A 17,425-nucleotide genomic window follows, 5' to 3' on the forward strand; every position below is an offset into this window, starting at 1 on the left:
GAGACTTTTTTTTTTCTTCACAAAATGTCTGTCATCCTGGACCCAGATTTCCTGTAAACTTGCTTTTGGCTCGTAGCTGATCGCCATAGAGGTATAGATACCACATCCCGATTACCCCTAATATGGAAATGGCTCCTAGGATGGAAATGCCCTGGTCGATGCCCAGATGGGTGTAGAGTGGCCCGGCAAAGTGCACGAATCCGACTGCGAACATGGATCGTGTGAAATCGGCGGCTGCGAGTAGGCTGGCGATGTATCTCGGATAGCTGAGGGGTACGTAGCAGAGTAGACATTGATACTGAATGTGGTTAGTTAGTGTGGGAACAACGCGCGCACGCTCTCTCTCTCCTCTGGAACCATCGGACGTACAATAATGAATGACGACCCTGCGTAGACAGTCAGAGCAATCGTGGGTACGATCCAGTGAGTGTCCACTTTCGCAGTCCAGGCAAAGAGAAACAACGACGCGGGAAGTAACAGAACCATGAGTAGTGCCGGTCGTAAGCGCTGCTCGTGTGGCACGTCCTCGCGTCGTGCATGTGGGCTCAAGTAAAGGTAGATTGCGTAGACTGTCGAAAAGGTCACACAGCCGACGACGATGCAGAGCCATGCCAGTCCGAACTGCTCCAGCGTGAAGCCGTACGTGCCGATGAAGACTAGTCCCGTGGATGAGAAGAAGCTGTAGAAGATGGCGTACAGCAGAGCCACGTACAGGCAGGAGAACATAATAACGGGGTCGAGGAAGGCAATCTCAAACGGCTTGATGATGGCGTCGACGAAGATGGCCTGGAGATCGAGCTTGTGGAGCTCCATGCGCGAGCGGTATCGGTCGCTGCCACTGTGCTGACGCAGGCGCTTTGCACGTTGGTAGAGGATCTTGTCACTCGACGTTTCTGGTAAGAGGGCGCAACAGATGAGGAGGGGCGCCAACATGATCGACATCTCCCACAGAGGCCACCTCCAATCGAGTGGCATTGCATACGCTGCGAAGAGAGGACCGAAGGCAGGTCCACAAAAGATGGCACCAATGTAGAAAATGTATGCGTATGGTAGCGCATTCCAGTCATATATGTCTTGCAAACTGGCTCCTCCTGATGCGAGAATGGGACTTCCGAAGAATCCTTGGAGGAATCGCAGAACGATCAGCCCGGCGAAAGACTTGTCCCCGAGTGTCGACACCAGGATGGACGTCATGCCAAACAGGATGAAGGATACGACGTATGGTGGATTCCGCCCAATGTAACCAATCTCGCTGAGTGGTGAGAACAGCAAGGGACCGAAACCATCTGTGGTGGCACATGTCAGGTCTTTGGGCAGAGCGAAGCATCACCCATCAGAAGAAGACTCACATCCACATACATACATGGATAGATTGAGCATTGCCATCTCAGGCGAAACGCCGAATTCTATTTGCACCCAGCTATCATCGTCAGCAGCAGATACATTTGTGGGCAGAGACTGTACTCACCCATCGAGGGGAACCGTGATTGCGGACGCACAGTATACCACGAAAGTGCACCAGCTCACCAGGTGTCAGCCACCGGAGCGGTATCGATCAACAGAGTGGAAGAGCATACCATATCGAAGAGGTCACCCACAGCTTCTTGCTGCGCGACCAATTCCTGGGATTGGCATTGTCTTCTGCACCATACCAGTTGACCACAACGATATCGAGATCTGTCTCTCCCAGTCAGCCCACGATGAGATGGCATATCGAAGGGTTCTCGTTTTCCACAGACCTGCTTGATGGGCAACTGTGACCCAGGCTTGAAACCCGACAGCCCCCTGCAATGCCTTCTCAAAATCACCAACATCGATATGGCTCGAATCGTGGCCTTCCAAGTCCGTCCGATGGAGCTGAGGGCCAACCCCAAAGAGTTGAAGAAGACCACCCAAAGGCGTCTCCCAGACGAAGCTCATCATACCCATCACAGTGATACGAACCTGTCAGAAGTGACAACGGTCGCTGGCCTAGGATGTGAAATAAGGCATACCGTAGCGGGCAGTTCTTCGCAGGCCGTTGAAACGTCTCCCGTTCTCTTTCTTTCATATACGAACGTTCGTGATCTATTGGCGGAGATATTCGGTGGGACAGCACAGCATCAAGGTATGTGATGGCCAGGAGACTGACCAGCTCGTCGGATTCGTACACGCAAAAAAGGTCGGGGTCGCTATCAGATCTATGCTAGATTGCTGGGGACCTGGACGCGAGCTGCGATCCTAGCCCCAGGGATGGAACCTGGTGCTTGCATTTGTGCTGTGCAGTGTGCAGAGAGGAGTAAGTCGTGTGTATCATCATCACTATTTGGTAGTTCAATTCAAATCTGACGAATGCCACGATGAGTTCAATATTAGGGGCACCCCCCTATTGGACTATGTGATGGACTATAGGCGAGACCTTGCATGAATGGTCTTGGCGCAAGTGAAGGCAAGTGAAGGTGAAGTTCAAAGTGGCCGCCAAGACAGCTCCACTAAAGCATGGGGAGTCCCGTTAGCGCGCCCGAGACCCCGAACCTTGCGTCTCCTCCCTGGACTTCTTCTTCCTTCTTCCTCCTCCCTCCTCCCTCCTCCTTGCACTCTCAACCTTGTTTGTCGTCTACTTTCTCCCAGACCAGTACCGCCTCATACTGTACACCCTGGCGCACGCATTTGTTAGCCGCGGACAGCTTGTTCATCAGTACAGGACCCGTCTCACCATAATCTTCGGCAAGGCATTCGGCCGCAGTGTGAGCACATTTCCGTCGAGAGCACACAATCGTATCTGCCGCGTGCCAATCCAGTTGGGATACAATGAGTGGTGCACGGCATGTTCAATCGCCCACGTCGGGTTCGCGGCGTCTCGTTCGTCCGAATCCAGTCTGCCCACCGCGAACGTTCCCCCATACGCCATGTAATGGCTAGCAGCCCTGGTTTTCTCCCAGAAGAATCCTCCATGCGGACTGGCACCCAGAAACCTCATCGTGCTGGGCTTCTGCATTTGTACTGACATATGGCCGTCTCGAGTGTAGATCAACACTCCAGATGGTTTTGCTCCCAATGGCATTCGGGTGAATTTGAAGGGCTTCCGGGCGTGTACTTGATATGAGACAAGCTCCCAGCTCCCTTCCAATTGGCTGCGCAGTTTGATCGCTTCTGGGGTCTGCGTGTCACACAGTGACGACACGAGCTCTTGTTCGGCCATTCTTTCGACGACGACGACGACGACGACGACGACGACGCCTTCCTGGGACCTGCAAGATAGTATAACGACGAGCATCAACGCGGAGTGCGGCATCGGTCCTGTTATTCTACGGACGTTCAGCACCGTATCGATAAGTCTAATGAATCTTAGTTTAGCGAGACTATCCCTGAGCATCTTCTGGTAGACTTTTCCGCACTGCTCTCCAGCGGTTTGTGGAAGCTTCGGGCACGTTCCCGCAAGAGCGGTGACGTGGCGTGCGCCGTGCTGGAGCCGAGAAGAAAGCGAAATGCTACAACATTCTCTACATTAGGTATTCTTCCAGCATTTCAGGACAAGGATATCGCATTCGTAATCGATGTCTACTCATCCCGATACTCAAAGCCGTCACTCACGACCGGTAATTGGAGTCCTCAAAGAAAGCACGGATCATGAACTGCATCTCACGCATGTTGCATGATGCAGCTACATCGGAGACAGGCATTTCTCACGGGTATCGACGAAACTGGATGCTGTCGCCACATCACTTTGCCGAGCAGCTTGATGATACTTTCCAGCACCAGGAGTAGACCACCTGTTTGGACATACGAAGACGTCAGGCGTGGGGGGTTGTGCAATCGACTATTCAAGACAGGCGCGATGTACATGTCTCGCTCGTCGAGCGCGACCCAAGGCGGCAAAGACAACAGAATCGCCGCGGACTCGAGACCCTGCCCATGACCTGGTCTAGACTTATGTACGTTCTTCCACATGAGAATGCCTTGCCTTGGCTTGCGACACTATATACCGCAGCGCATCTACCACCGAGTCACTTCCGCCTGCAAATGTGGACCGTCCAAGCTACAAGCTGATCAACTCCTCGACCAAGCTACGCAGTGTAGCCGCACAATGAACTACTGGATGTTTTTACCTAATCCACCCGTCCTCGGTGCCGAGTTGCACCCCTTGATGCATGCTCGCTGGCGATGAGCCCTGGGGTAAAGCGCCAAGCACTGTTGCATTCTCTTGGTGCTTGGCGTGCCCTCGTTTGTGGGAGTAGATGCAGGAGTAAGAAGTGATGAGCTCCATTGCTGGATGGATCTGTCTTCCGCAACCTGCTCACTGCCCGGCCGCGAATCCGTTGCCCATGCATATGGTTCGTCTTCCAGCATGAACCTCGTGGCGTCACCAGCACGGGCGGTATTTCCTTTTATTTGGGAATGAAAACTGAGCGGTGACCAGACGAGTCCCACTGGCGAGTCTCATCGATCAGCATCGGCCACGGTGGAAATACTGTATGCCCCACTTGCAGCAATACAGCGTACGTTGCGCATGTGGCAGTTGTCACAACCATCACCATGGGCCAGGCTCTTTGTGGGCGTTGAAAACACGGTGACGATCGATGATGGAGTGAGAGAACATCTCTTGTGGTTGACTCGTTAGCACACTGTTGTCTATTCATGGTTACCAGGTCAACGGAAAGACCAGTGCAGCGCATTCCGTTCCATCACTGATGGTTGGACTACTACTCGAAGAATTCTTAGTCCAGAGACTCCGCGCAGGTGGGTTCCTTGCAAAGGGGTATGAAGGGCGACAACATGTTGTTGCATAGCTGGAAGAGGCAGGGCTTGGGGTTGTGCCGCGCGTCAACCATCAAGACCTGCGAAGCCTCCCTTGGCAGTAGTTATTAGTCTCACCCCATGGTCTTGACATTCGGCAAGCGTTTATTAAAGCGCTCAGCACATCGAGTCGTACGAAGCCCACTGTGAATCCAACGCACGAGGAGCTTGCAGTCCCTCTGTCAACGATGGCTAGATAAAGCGCGTCATACACCATCTCCATCGCTAAGTCACAGGTGCGATGCTTGAAAGATATAGCAGACTGGCACGTCTAGAGACTAGGGGTGATATATCGGCTGAGTAACGACTTTACTAGGATATTGTTACCTACAGAGTGCGGACAATGGACCTTGGATGCCGACTCATACTGCGACTGGGCTGCTTGTTGCTTGCCAGGGAGCCTTTTATTGCGAAAGTCACCTCCTAGCCCCTATATAGGAGGTATGTGGTTGTCGACTCGAAGCCTCGTAGGGCCCCATGTTCATGGCATGATGTGACAAACAGACTTTGGAGGCTGAAGTTCGCCGTCTGGCATATTGAGCTCAAGCAATAGGATCAGACCACGGTCGGACCACTGTGTACCACGTAGTTAAGCATGCCTCTCGCTACGCTGCCCTTCCGACTTTGATGAATTGCGACCATTGTGCAGTTTACGATCTGGATGGAGTGCATGGAAGATGCGCTGCGAACGCTGTCATTGGCTTACGGAACTAAGCGAAATGAAGGTCCCTCAACACGGCGGATGATACCTTATTACCAGGCAACCTAGGAACGTAACACACCACTCCAACAGCCTTTCACACCAACTTCACCAAGTGAATCCAACTGTACCTTGGAAATATAATCAGAATTAACGCGTCGCACAAAATGGCAAGCCTGCAATGAGCCGGACTCCCGATGTTCAAGGAAGCAGTCATATGTCCATATCACAAATCCACAATCCGCCAATATCGCGTCAGCATGCCCCATGGAAAATCTCGTGGGCACAGTCCACTGCATAAAGTTCATGAATGAAGCTTCCACAGCAGCACAGCTCACCCAACCAGGACCTGCTGTAACATGCTTTGAATCTCAGACACCACCTTGGCCGACGACATGCGGTCGCTGGGGATTTCATGGCCACCTCGATGCTGTAGGAAGCGGCGTCCCTGCATTGTGCAGAGGTCTCGAACTTGCAGACTCTGGCTGAGGTAGTCGTCGTTTGCACCGACGATGTGGAGAGTAGGAATCGTGATCTGCGCCTTTTCTGAATTCGCATACGGACTGCCGTATCGATGGAGGTACTTTGCTTCGTACGACACTGGTCCTGTGTACCCGTTACAGCCGCCGCGCTCAGGGACCATTTCATTGACGTCGAAGTTGACCATCGGCTCGTTGGTGTCTGCCATTCGACAACTTCCATCCTCGCTCACGTGAAAGGGGGGCGAACGTAGATCCCAGGGTACTGTAGCGTTGAAGAATATGGCACATTTGAATGGATTGCACGGCCGTCCAGAGCGCAAGTCGTTCAGGATATAACTTGATGCCAACGCGCTGCCTTGGGAGAAGCCGATGACGCCGTCGAACGGCCCCTCTTCTTCGATGATCTCGTCTATCATATCAAATGCATTCTGCACCTCCTCGGGGGTGGGTAGGGTGTAGTATGAGAGATATGGCCCCGGGAAGAAAGCATCGATGCCTCGTCTCTCTGTCAGCACACCTGTGTAGTATCCCGTCGCCCAAATATCGGACCTTGTACTCACCGTACACTGGATCGCCCTCGACGCAGCCATCTAAGAAGACGAACTCGTGCCTGCCGGGGAGATTGGCTCTAATACTAGCAAGCTGGAACTCAAGTATCTTGCTCGATCCTCCCATTCCGTGAAGGCAGAGGAAACGCATTCTGTCGTTATCTCGGTATTGGGATGGCAGTGGGATGAGAAGGTGATGAGCAGTGCTGACCGCTGCAGTGCGAAGCGGTCTAAACCGAGTTATCCCCACGCATGCGTGCTGCACGACGTTCACCGATCAAGTATAATACAGGTCTAGTCGGCACCTTTTGTGCGAGGAGCGATACCCTGGCCCCAGAGGGCCGGTCTGGACCAGCACCCATCGAGAGTTTAACATATCTACCGTAGCTTATGCCCGGGGTGCAGGTTCGCCGCCGAATAGCTGAGCTTCACATCTGTACGAAGATCTTTTAGAAGAAGAACTGCTTTTTCTTCCAACCTTTTTGGTGCACACCGCCGATTCTGTCAACCCTTAATCTGATCGAAAAGAACAAATGCAGTCAACCTATTGAAGAAACGACAATCAGACCATACCACATGGGATACCATCATGAACTCCTTCATCAATAATTATGGCGATAAGATTATGCCTGTTGCGATCGTTGGCGTGGCTGGGCGCTTCCCTGGCGATGCTTCAGATCCAGATAAACTATGGAGCTTACTCACGCATGGTCGAAGTGCTCGCAGCAAAGTACCAGAAGATCGATACATCGTAGATGCTCACTACCAGTGAGTGATCTGTGTATGCATCACTGCAACTCTTGTTAACGGAACGTATAGTCCTCATGCTGAGCGGCTTGGTGCACAAAATTTCACGACAGGCCACTTCATGCACCGTGACCCGGCTGCTTTTGATGCCCCCTTCTTCCAAATAACGCCAAATGAAGCGAAGGCCCTGGACCCCCAGCAACGCATGCTACTTGAAGTAGCATATGAAGCCCTTGAAAATGCGGGTATACCGATGGAGAGGGTGGTCAAGTCTCCAACCTCCTGCTACGTGGGTTGCTTCACTCGAGATTATGGCGACATCTTGGCGCATGATGTGCAGACTACGCCTGCCTACTCGCCGACTGGTGCCTCTGCATCCTGTCTGTCGAACAGAGTCTCCTGGTTCTACGATCTGCGCGGACCGTCCATGACCGTAGACACGGCGTGCTCCTCGTCATTGGTCGCACTCCATCTTGCTTGCCAGAGCTTGAGAGATGGTGAGTCTGAAATGTCACTTGTCGGCGGCGTCAATTTCATGTGCTCTCCGGATTGTAACAATTCCATGTCGTCGCTTCACTTTTTGAGTCCCGATGGCAAGTGTCAGTCCTTTGATGAGAAGGGCAATGGATATGCTCGCGGCGAAGGTACTTCATTTGTGATTATCAAGCCCCTGGCTGCTGCCATCCGCGACAACGATGTCATTCGTGCAGTCATCAGAGGCACTGGCAGCAATCAGGATGGTCTCACGCCTGGTCTGACGCTTCCTTCGTCGGAGGCTCAGGCCCAGCTGATACAGAGCACTTACGAGCGTGCTGGCCTGAGTCTTGCCGATACTGGATACGTCGAAGCTCATGGTACAGGAACTGCTGCTGGCGACCCCATCGAGACCTCTGCCTTGGGCGCCACTTTGGGCAAGGCAAGGCAACGAGACAGGCCTCTCTGGGTCGGCTCGATCAAGGCCAACATCGGCCACTTGGAGGGAGCCAGTGGAATTGCGGGCCTAGTCAAGGCCATATATATCCTTGAGCAGGCTCTGATTCCTCCTCAGATTTGGCTTGACAGGCTCAATCCACGCATCTTGGCCGACGAATGGAATCTTGCGTTCCCTCGCAAGCTCACTGCGTGGCCATATGATGGCTTGCGACGCATTAGCATCAATTCATTTGGCTTTGGCGGAGCCAACGCACACTGCATCCTGGACGACGCTTATCATTACCTCCACCAGCGCAGTCTTGGAGGCAATCACAATACGAAGATCAACCACCAGGAGGTGAGACCCATGTTGCACAGGCACACGAAGTCTTTCGACTCTGTTATATCCGACGCCATGTGGCCCAAGCCTTCACAAGCAACGCCGTGCCTCACCATCCTCTCATCCCATGAGCAGTCTGGCATGTCTCGTCTTGTCGAAGTGTACCGTGGCTATCTGGAGACCAAAATGCGCACTCCTGAGTCAGCCGAAGACCAGGCTGATATGTACTCCCGCTTTGCTTACACACTGGGAACAAGGAGAAGCGTCCTTGCGTGGAAGTCTTACTTTGTCGCCGCAACATTCGATCAAGCCTATGACAGCATCAGCGAGATGTCGAAGCCTGTCCGCTCTACGAAGCCCCCAAAGCTTGGCTTTGTGTTCACAGGGCAAGGTGCACAACACTTCGAAATGGGCCGCGAGCTGTATGCATACCAAGTGTATGCACGGTCTCTGGAAGATGCTGACGCATATCTTCGTTCCATGGGGTGCGAATGGTCTGTGATTGAGGAGCTGTTCAAAGCCAGCGAGGTCTCCAATGTAGACAAGCCTGATTTCAGTCAACCGCTCTGTACAGCTCTTCAGATTGGTCTCGTAGATCTCATGCGTCATTGGAACATTCTCCCAGCAGCCGTCGTCGGTCACAGTTCCGGCGAAATTGCTGCTGCGTATGCTAAAGGGGCCATCACCAGGGAGGATGCATGGCGCATCTCATATCATCGTGGCCGTCTATCTGCCAAGCTGGATGAGATTGCACCAGATCTCAGGGGCGCTATGTTGGCTGCTGGCCTGGACGCAAAGGCTGCTCGAAAGTATATTGACGAGGTCAGAAGAGGTAGAGCTACGATTGCTTGTGTCAACAGTCCGAGCAACGTCACTATATCGGGCGACGAGTCCGCCATTTGCGAGATCGAGGAGCAATTGAAGGCAGACGAGATTTTCGCTCGCAGACTGAAGGTCAAGACGGCTTATCATTCATTTCACATGGAAGCCGTCAGTCAGCTCTATCTCGAGGCCTTGGAAGGCCTTAGCCCCAGTCCGGAAGATGCTGAGATGCCAATGATGTTCTCTTCGGTCACAGGGTCACTCATCAGGAGTCACGAATTGGGGCCACAGTACTGGGTGGATAACATGCTTCGTACTGTCAACTTTGCAGAAGCAGTAGAGTCTCTCCTGACGTATACCAAGAGCAAGCGAGTGAGGGCTGGCAGCAAACCATATGTGGATGTTCTCGTCGAGATTGGCCCCCACGGAGCACTTCAAGCTCCTATCAAACAGTGTCTGGGCGAAAAGGCCAAGATGTGTACTTCACTTTCGGTGCTCACTCGCGGCAGGAATAGCGCCACGGCAGCGCTGGAGACGGCCGGTGCTCTCTTCCAGCTGGGAGCCAATGTCGACATAGGGGCTGTGAACAGCCCGGATTGGAAGCCGAAGAGGCAGCAGATTCTCATTGACTTGCCGCCATACCCCTGGAACCACGAAAACAAATACTGGCACCAATCTGCAGTCGAAGCTGCCCACCGGTTCCGTAAGCTGCCTCGTAATGACTTGCTCGGTACTCTGAGTACGGAACTCAACAGGGACGAACCTTCGTGGCGTCACTTCATTCGACTGTCCGAGAACCCCTGGGTTGAGGATCATATGGTACAGAGTACCTTGCTGTATCCTGCCGCAGGTATGATGGCCATGGCTGTAGAAGCTGCGGCTCAAATTGCCGATCACAACAAGGGCGGCGTAGAAGGCTACGAGCTCAAAGATGTTTTGGTCGACAAGGCTCTGATCGTTCCTCGTGACGAAGATGGTGTTGAGGCACAATTCCATCTCCGGCCATGGAGAATGGGATCGCAAGCAACGACATCCGCATGGCATGAATTTACCATTTACTCGCGGTCTGGCAACGAGGAGTGGTCCCTGAACTGCTCTGGTCTCTTGCGCGTGGTCTACCAGGGCTCTGCACCCAATGCCACGTTCGCAGACGAGACACGACTGGAATCCTCGAAGCATCGCGCTGCATATGAGCGTGCCAAAGAAGCTGCCACTACGCATGAGAATGCTGCTCACTTCTACGATCGCCATCAGAAGCTGGGTTTACAGTACGGTCCCACGTTTCGCAATCTGTTCGACATTTGGAAAGGAGATCGGTTGAGCTCGTGCCTCTTGCGCGTTCCCGACGTGGCTGAAACCATGCCCATGCAATATCTCACACCGCACCGGATTCATCCTACCACGTTGGACACGCTAATACAGACACTCATGCCCACGGTAGAAGGGACCTATCAGAATATCGAAACTGCTGCTGTGCCCACCTTCATCCAGCGTCTGTACGTGTCGGCCGACTGCCCGAGCGAGCCAGGGACCGTTCTCCAGACATACTCGGTGGCGGGATACAGTGGCCTCAAGGAAGCAGAAGCATCTGTGTACGCCTCGATCGAGGGCTGGGTCAAACCTCTGGTCATCTTGGAACGCATCCGTGCAACCCGTATCTCCGCCATGACCAGCACCATTGGGAATGCTGCTTCTAGCAATGCGAACCTGCGGAAGATCGCCGGAGAACTGGTATGGGAGAGGCTCGCTTCAGCCATGTCAGCCGAGCAGATCACCGCTTATTGTCGTGGTCCTGGAAAGCGTTCTGCAAATGCTCAGCTCGCCGCTTACTTGCGACTACTGGGCCATGAAACGCCGGGCCAGAAGATTCTAGAGATTGGCTGTCAGTCCGTCGCTGTGAGCGAGGCAGCACTGGGGCTTCTTGTCAGCTCGGACGATTCCACTCCTTGGTTTCGGTCCTATGATTGCGTTGGTGACTGGGCAAAAGCGCCCCAGGACGTTGCCGCTCTGATTGAAGCACACAGCCAACATATGTCCTACAATCAACTGGACATCTCCGGTGACTTGGCCGCTCAGGGCTTCGATCAAGGGGAATACGACGTGATTATCATTTCAGATTGCAACGAGATATCTGACCTGCCAACTGCGCTCAGAAATGCAATATCTATGTTGAGGCCTGGTGGCAATTTGGTCGTTGGGGATCAGATGGTCAATGCTGCACTCGGTCCTGCGATCAATGGCACGATAAAACACGAAAGCGACTCCAATATCGACAAGAAAGCCTGGAACGACCATCTGCGCGAAGCTGGCTTTGAGGGAGTAGACCGAATGCTTGTTGATGATAGCAGCGCTGAACCCCTGGTGTCGGTCTACACTATTGCCACATCTCAGCCCCTAGCGCCAAGTTTGCCCGACCAGATACTCATTGTAGAGCCACTCGCGCGCGGTGGTCTCTCCAGTCAGGCTCTCAGTGATAAACTCGCTGATCATCTTCGCTCAATGGGCTCCAATGTGTCGACCGTGGAACTCAAGGATGTAGCCAAGCTGGATCTCGCAGACAAGTCGTGTATCGTCATGATCGAGCTGGAGTCACCCCTACTGTATGGCCTGGAACCACACGACTTTGAAGCTATTCAAACGATGCTGCTCACCTCGAGTTCCGTCACCTGGATCGCCCAAGGTGGTGCCATTGAGTGCAATGATCCCAAGTCTGCCTTGATCACAGGCTTGGCCCGTACCCTCCGCCAAGAACATACTGGTATCAAGCTCGCTACTCTCGACCTGCCCGTCACGCTTGAGCTTGATTTCGTTATGAATGTCGAAGCCATCATCCAGGTAGTGAAGACGCATTCGTTGGACACATCTGATCAAGAGTTTGCTCTGCGGGACGGAGTGCTTCGCATACCTCGTCTTGATGTCGACAAAGGAGCGAATGACCTTATTGCTACTTTCCACTCGGAGCCCGTCCCCGAGCCTGGTTTATTCCGGCAGACCGATCGTGCACTGACTCTCAGTGTCAAGGTCCCAGGTATGCTAGACTCACTCTACTTCAAGGACGACGAGACCTGGGTTCTGCCTTTGGAAGCAAACGATGTCGAGATCGAAGTGATGGCTTCTGGTCTCAACTTCATGGACGTCATGGTCGCCATGGACCAGATTCAAGAGCCTGCCATCGGTGTAGAGTGTGCTGGAGTCGTATCGCGTGTTGGCAGCGAAGCAAGAAAATACAAAGTTGGCGACCGTCTCATCTGTTGGCGCCTGGGAGCATTCAGCAACTTTGTACGCAACCATGAAATGATGTTTCAGCCTATTCCCGATGGCATGAGCTTCGAAACCGCAGCTTCGATTCCTGCAGTGTACTGCTCTGCTTACTCGGCACTCATTGAGGAGGCTCGGTTGTCCAGTGAAGACACCATACTCATCCATGCCGCCGCGGGAGGTGTCGGACAAGCAGCGATCCAAATTGCTCAACACATTGGTGCTACAGTCTACGCGACTGTTGGATCTCAGGCGAAAAAGGATCATATTGTGAACACATACGGTGTTCCTGAAGACCACATCTTCAATTCTCGCGATTTATCCTTTGCTACTGGTATCAAGCGCATGACGAATGGTAAAGGGGTTGATGTGGTGCTCAATTCTCTCGCTGGCGAGGCTCTGCGGGAGTCTTGGAACTGTCTTGCGTGGTTTGGACGTTTCGTGGAATTGGGCAAGAAAGATATCAGTAAGTTGTGATCTGCTATTGATGATGATGATGATTTGCTGTGCCCCTTTGCTAATTACTTCCTCAGCTGGTAACACGGGTCTTGAAATGGCTCCCTTCATCAAGCACATCAGCTTCCACTCTGTCAATGTGATTGGAATGCAACGCGTGAACATGCCACGGGCTGCGAGATTGTTCCATAATACTATGCTCTTCTTCCGCCAATCCAACTGTCAGCCGGTCTCACCGATCCAGGCGATGGGCTTCGATGAAGTTGAGAGCGGCTTCCGCCTCCTCCAGAGCGGCAAGCACATGGGAAAGATTGTTTTCAAAGCTGGAAGTTCTCAGATGATTCAATGCATACCTCGGAAAGTCCGTGAAGCGCAGTTTGACCCGAATGCTACGTATATTCTCTCTGGTGGCCTGGGAGGTCTGGGACAATCTCTTTCTACATTTATGGTCTCGCACGGCGCGAAGAATCTGGCCTTCATCTCTCGCTCTGGTGCAGCCAAGCCCGAAGCGCAATCTATCATCGACACTCTGGCGTCTCAGGGGGTTCATGCTCGAGCCTATGCTTGTGACATTGGCGACTCCATCAAGACTCAAGAGACTCTTGCCACGATTCAAGCAGAAATGCCAAAGGTTCGCGGCATCATACAGGCAGCAATGTCTCTGGCGGACTCTGCATTTGCGAATATGACACATGCCCAGTGGAATCTATCGGTGAATCCCAAGGCGCCAGGGACATGGAATCTGCATCAGCATGGCCCCAAAGACCTTGATTTTTTCATCATGCTCTCGTCCTCCTCTGGCATCGCGGGAACTCGTGGACAGGGGAACTATGCAGCAGGAAACACATTTCAAGATGCTCTGGCGCATTATCGACGTGCTCAAGGTATGTACACCGTCGCCGTCGATGTTGGTCCCGTCTCTGGAGCAGGCCACGCCTTTGAGCACCCCGAGATTCTCGAATCTCTCTCCGCGCAAGGCTATGTGCCACTGCTCGAGTCGGAATTTCTCGCTCTCATCCAAGCCGCCGTCACAGGCGAGACAGCCTCGGGGATAACGATGCCCACCCAGCTCGTCACGGGCTTCATCACCGGCGGCATCCTACAGTCCGAAGGCCGAGAAATGCCTTTCTATCTCGACGACCCCAAATTCCACCACGTCAGACTCGTCGATGCACGATCCCACGACTCGATCGACGCGAATAACAGCTTCGGATCCCAACTCCCCTCTGCGCAGAATCTCACTGAAGCTGCAGAGATTGTCACTGCTGCTCTTGCGCAGAAACTTGCTAAACTCATGATGGTCTCGGACGAGGATATTGATACTGGTAAGCCGATTTCGACCTATGGCGTCGACTCTCTCACTGCGGTGGAAATTCGAGCTTGGACGTTCCGTGAACTGCAATCGGATGTTTCCATCTTTGATGTCATGAGCAATGTGCCGATTTCGAATTTGGCGCGCACGATTGCGTCGAAGAGCAAGTTGGTGTCGGTGGAGGTTGTTGCGGCGGATATGTAATAATGAATATGAGGTTATTATTAAATGTTTCAATCGAAATCTCACTTATTATTGACCCACGAGAGGACTGCTTTGCAAAGCCATTCCCTTCTGTCCCGCACGCAGTGTACGAGACGCTCGCTATCGCTACGGTGGTACATAAGAGAGAGAGGAGGCTAGAAAACATCCCACGCTTGAATGAGAGAGGTAAAGTTCATATGCCCTGGTATTAAACGCAGCAACAAGGCAAGGATAGGCCTCAAGGGGTTACAGTAGTAGTGACCTGACCCCCCCCCCCGTAAATCAGCTACGATTTTTACGTGACGGCTCAAAAGACAACGGCTACCCTGGAATGCGGAAAATACCCTATTCATTCACTTGCTTTGAGTTTTGGACAAAAGGGGGAAACTCCTCGATGGAGCTGGAAAACTCTCTTTTGATGATCCTGGTGACTTGGATATGTATGTATGTATTGTATGTGTGTGCATATCCATCTACTAGGGTTATGCGAGGAAGTCCAATAATTTAACAAAAATCGAATGCACAGACTTTATATGCTTTTTGATTGTTTGCGTCGAGCTGGGGGTTGGGTACTAGGTAGTTCTTGCTTTGCTTTTTCTTTTGAGATATCTTTATGCGTACGGCTGTCTGAGGATTTTGATGTTGCTGTACTTATATTCGACAAGTCAGTAAGCTGTCTTTCGACATCAGAACTTCAGCTGAGATTGGCGTTTCATCGAACGTTGTATGAAGAACTTGGTGTTCTACTCGTATTGACAACGACGAGTTTCTCTCATCATCATCATCATCATGGAGCCATCCTCTGCAGCTCAGCAGAATGGACATGCCTCAGGAGACACCGAAGCGAAAGCAAATGGTACTACAGAAAAAGAAATCCATGAACAGATTCAAGCCGATGTCATCGTGATTGGAGCCGGTTTCTCTGGTATCACTGCCATGCACAGACTTCGCAAACACGGCTTGAGCGTGAAGTGCTTGGAGGCTGGAGGCGGCTTTGGAGGCGTATGGTATTGGAATCGGTAGGTTAAAAAGGAGCCTTGGTCAACAACACTGCTCTGTAGTCCGTCTGAAGCTGATTCTCAGAGATTTTAGATATCCTGGAGCGCGAGTGGATTCAGAAGCACCATTTTATCAAATGAATATTCCGGAAGTGTGGCAGACTTTTACCTTTCGAGAACGCTTTCCAGGCCACGAGGAGCTTCGAGAGTATTTTGCACATATTGATAAGATTTTGAATCTCTCACAAGATACGTACTTCAATGCTCGAGTGAATCACATCACGCACAGCAAGTCGGAGAATGTTTGGGTGGTGGAGACTCAGCAAGGTCATATCGCAAAGGGGAAATATTTGATCTTGGCCACCGGTGTCCTCCATCAAATGCACAAACCAGATTTTCCCGGTCTCGACAAGTACAAAGGAGAACTCTACCATTCTGCAGCCTGGCCCAAAGACTTCAGTGCCAAAGGCAAGAAAATTGGATTAATAGGAGCAGGGGCTACTTCAGTACAAATTACTCAAGAGCTCGGCAAGGAGGCAGACGAATTGACCATTTTCCTCCGTCGACCATCCTATAATCTCCCCATGCAACAACGCCCTCTCGACAAAACCGACCAATCTCACCTCAAAATGTTCTATCCCACTCTCTTCCAAGCCGCTCGAGCCTCACATACCGGATTCCCTACCGCCCAAATCCCCCAAAATACCTTGTCCGTCCCCGACCACGACCGAACCGCCCATTTCGACCGATGTTGGAAATCTGGCGGTTTTCATTTCCTGCTGAATAGCTATCAAGACCTCTTCTTCACCTCCGAGGCAAATGCGGAATATTACAAATTCTGGCGTCGACAAGTCTGTCAACGCCTTACGGATCCGAGTAAACAGAGCCTCATGGCTCCGGAAGAAATGCCATATCATTTTGGTACGAAACGCTGTCCTCTCGAACAAGACTATTATGAAATTCTCAATCAGTCGAATGTGCATCTTCATGATTTACAAACTTCTCCTTTGAGAGAATTTTCTGAAAAAGGGATTTTAACGGCTGATGGTACGGAACACGTTTTTGATACCATCATCTTCGCTACAGGCTTTGATTCTTTTACCGGTTCGCTGTTGAATCTCAATTTACATCGTCCATCAGATAACAAATCTCTTCGAGAAATTTGGACGCAAAAGCAAAAAGAACAACAACAAAAACAAAAACTATCAATCAAAACTTACCTCGGCCTCCTCATCCCCCATTTCCCCAACCTCTTCCTCATTTACTCTCCGCACGCCCCCATAGCTCTCTCCAACGGCCCGACCATCATCGAAAGCCAAGTCGAAATGATTGTCGAAGAGGTGATTCTTCGAATGGAAAAAACTGGAGCCAAGAGTATTGTGCCGAGAGAAGCTGCGGCGGAAATGTGGAAGAGGGAGGCGATTGAGAAGGCGTATGAGGGGACGTTGTTTCCGTTGACGGATTCGTGGTGGAATAAAGGGGGGAGTGGGGATCGGCAGAAGAAGAGTGATGAGGAAGAGGGGAAAGGGGGAAAGAAGGAGGAGGAGGAGGAGAAAAAGGAGATGATAGATTTTATTGGTGGGATTCATGTTTATGAGAGTGTGTGTCGGGAGATTTTGCGCGAGTGGAAGGGGTTCAAGGTGGTATATGATGATCCCAAGCAGAAATGGAAGCGGAGGTGGGTGGAGTTGAAACATGTCGTGGAGCATGTGATGGAGCATCTTGTGGGAGGATCCAAAGATGCTCAGTCAAGTGGTCCAGCAGCAGACTTGAGAAATCATTAATTAGGGAGTGGGTGAGAAACGGTGTAAGAGAGCATATGCTTAGGACGGAGCTACTACTACTACTACTACCACTACGACGACGACAT

The 17,425-nt window shown here is 51.9% G+C and overlaps 5 protein-coding genes across 5 annotated transcripts; 3 read left to right on the plus strand and 2 right to left on the minus strand.

Annotated features, from left to right (window-relative positions):
* Positions 1 to 31: 31 nt before the first annotated feature.
* SEPMUDRAFT_166717 (MFS general substrate transporter) lies at positions 32 to 4,890 on the minus strand (the record flags this gene model as incomplete). The annotated part of the gene is made up of 6 exons (XM_016908251.1): positions 3,077 to 4,890; positions 1,578 to 1,681; positions 1,469 to 1,522; positions 1,350 to 1,420; positions 370 to 1,286; positions 32 to 298 (listed from the first exon to the last, which is right to left on the minus strand). The coding sequence occupies exons 1-6, from the start codon at positions 3,353 to 3,355 to the stop codon at positions 32 to 34; spliced, it is 1,692 nt and encodes a 563-aa protein (XP_016757259.1). The 5' UTR covers positions 3,356 to 4,890.
* On the plus strand, positions 2,985 to 4,890 carry SEPMUDRAFT_151953 (uncharacterized protein). Its single transcript, XM_016907148.1, has one exon. The coding sequence runs from the start codon at positions 3,635 to 3,637 to the stop codon at positions 3,896 to 3,898; it is 264 nt and encodes an 87-aa protein (XP_016757260.1). The 5' UTR covers positions 2,985 to 3,634; the 3' UTR covers positions 3,899 to 4,890.
* A 701-nt stretch (positions 4,891 to 5,591) lies between these two features.
* On the minus strand, positions 5,592 to 6,612 carry SEPMUDRAFT_151954 (uncharacterized protein). Its single transcript, XM_016907149.1, has one exon. It carries the CDS (start codon positions 6,546 to 6,548, stop codon positions 5,811 to 5,813), a length of 738 nt encoding a protein of 245 aa, XP_016757261.1. The 5' UTR covers positions 6,549 to 6,612; the 3' UTR covers positions 5,592 to 5,810.
* A 284-nt stretch (positions 6,613 to 6,896) lies between these two features.
* Positions 6,897 to 14,611, plus strand: SEPMUDRAFT_166720 (ketoacyl-synt-domain-containing protein; the record flags this gene model as incomplete). The annotated part of the gene is made up of 4 exons (XM_016908252.1): positions 6,897 to 6,911; positions 7,129 to 7,274; positions 7,326 to 13,051; positions 13,119 to 14,611. 4 exons carry the CDS (start codon positions 6,897 to 6,899, stop codon positions 14,555 to 14,557), a joined length of 7,326 nt encoding a protein of 2,441 aa, XP_016757262.1. The 3' UTR covers positions 14,558 to 14,611.
* A 735-nt stretch (positions 14,612 to 15,346) lies between these two features.
* Positions 15,347 to 17,339, plus strand: SEPMUDRAFT_52541 (FAD/NAD(P)-binding domain-containing protein; the record flags this gene model as incomplete). The annotated part of the gene is made up of 3 exons (XM_016909232.1): positions 15,347 to 15,576; positions 15,650 to 17,040; positions 17,083 to 17,339. The coding sequence occupies 3 exons, from the start codon at positions 15,347 to 15,349 to the stop codon at positions 17,337 to 17,339; spliced, it is 1,878 nt and encodes a 625-aa protein (XP_016757263.1).
* Between the last annotated feature and the right edge of the window lie 86 nt (positions 17,340 to 17,425).

This window comes from Sphaerulina musiva (genome assembly GCF_000320565.1).
Source record: "Sphaerulina musiva SO2202 unplaced genomic scaffold SEPMUscaffold_11, whole genome shotgun sequence".
In the NCBI taxonomy this organism is placed as follows: Eukaryota; Fungi; Ascomycota; class Dothideomycetes; order Mycosphaerellales; family Mycosphaerellaceae; genus Sphaerulina; species Sphaerulina musiva.

What these genes read in the sequence shown, in the direction of transcription:
- SEPMUDRAFT_151953 (XM_016907148.1), top strand. Translation starts at nt 3,635, where the DNA reads ATGATGCAGCTACATCGGAGACAGGCATTTCTCACGGGTATCGACGAA.
- SEPMUDRAFT_151954 (XM_016907149.1), bottom strand. Translation starts at nt 6,548, where the DNA reads ATGGCTGCGTCGAGGGCGATCCAGTGTACGGTGAGTACAAGGTCCGAT.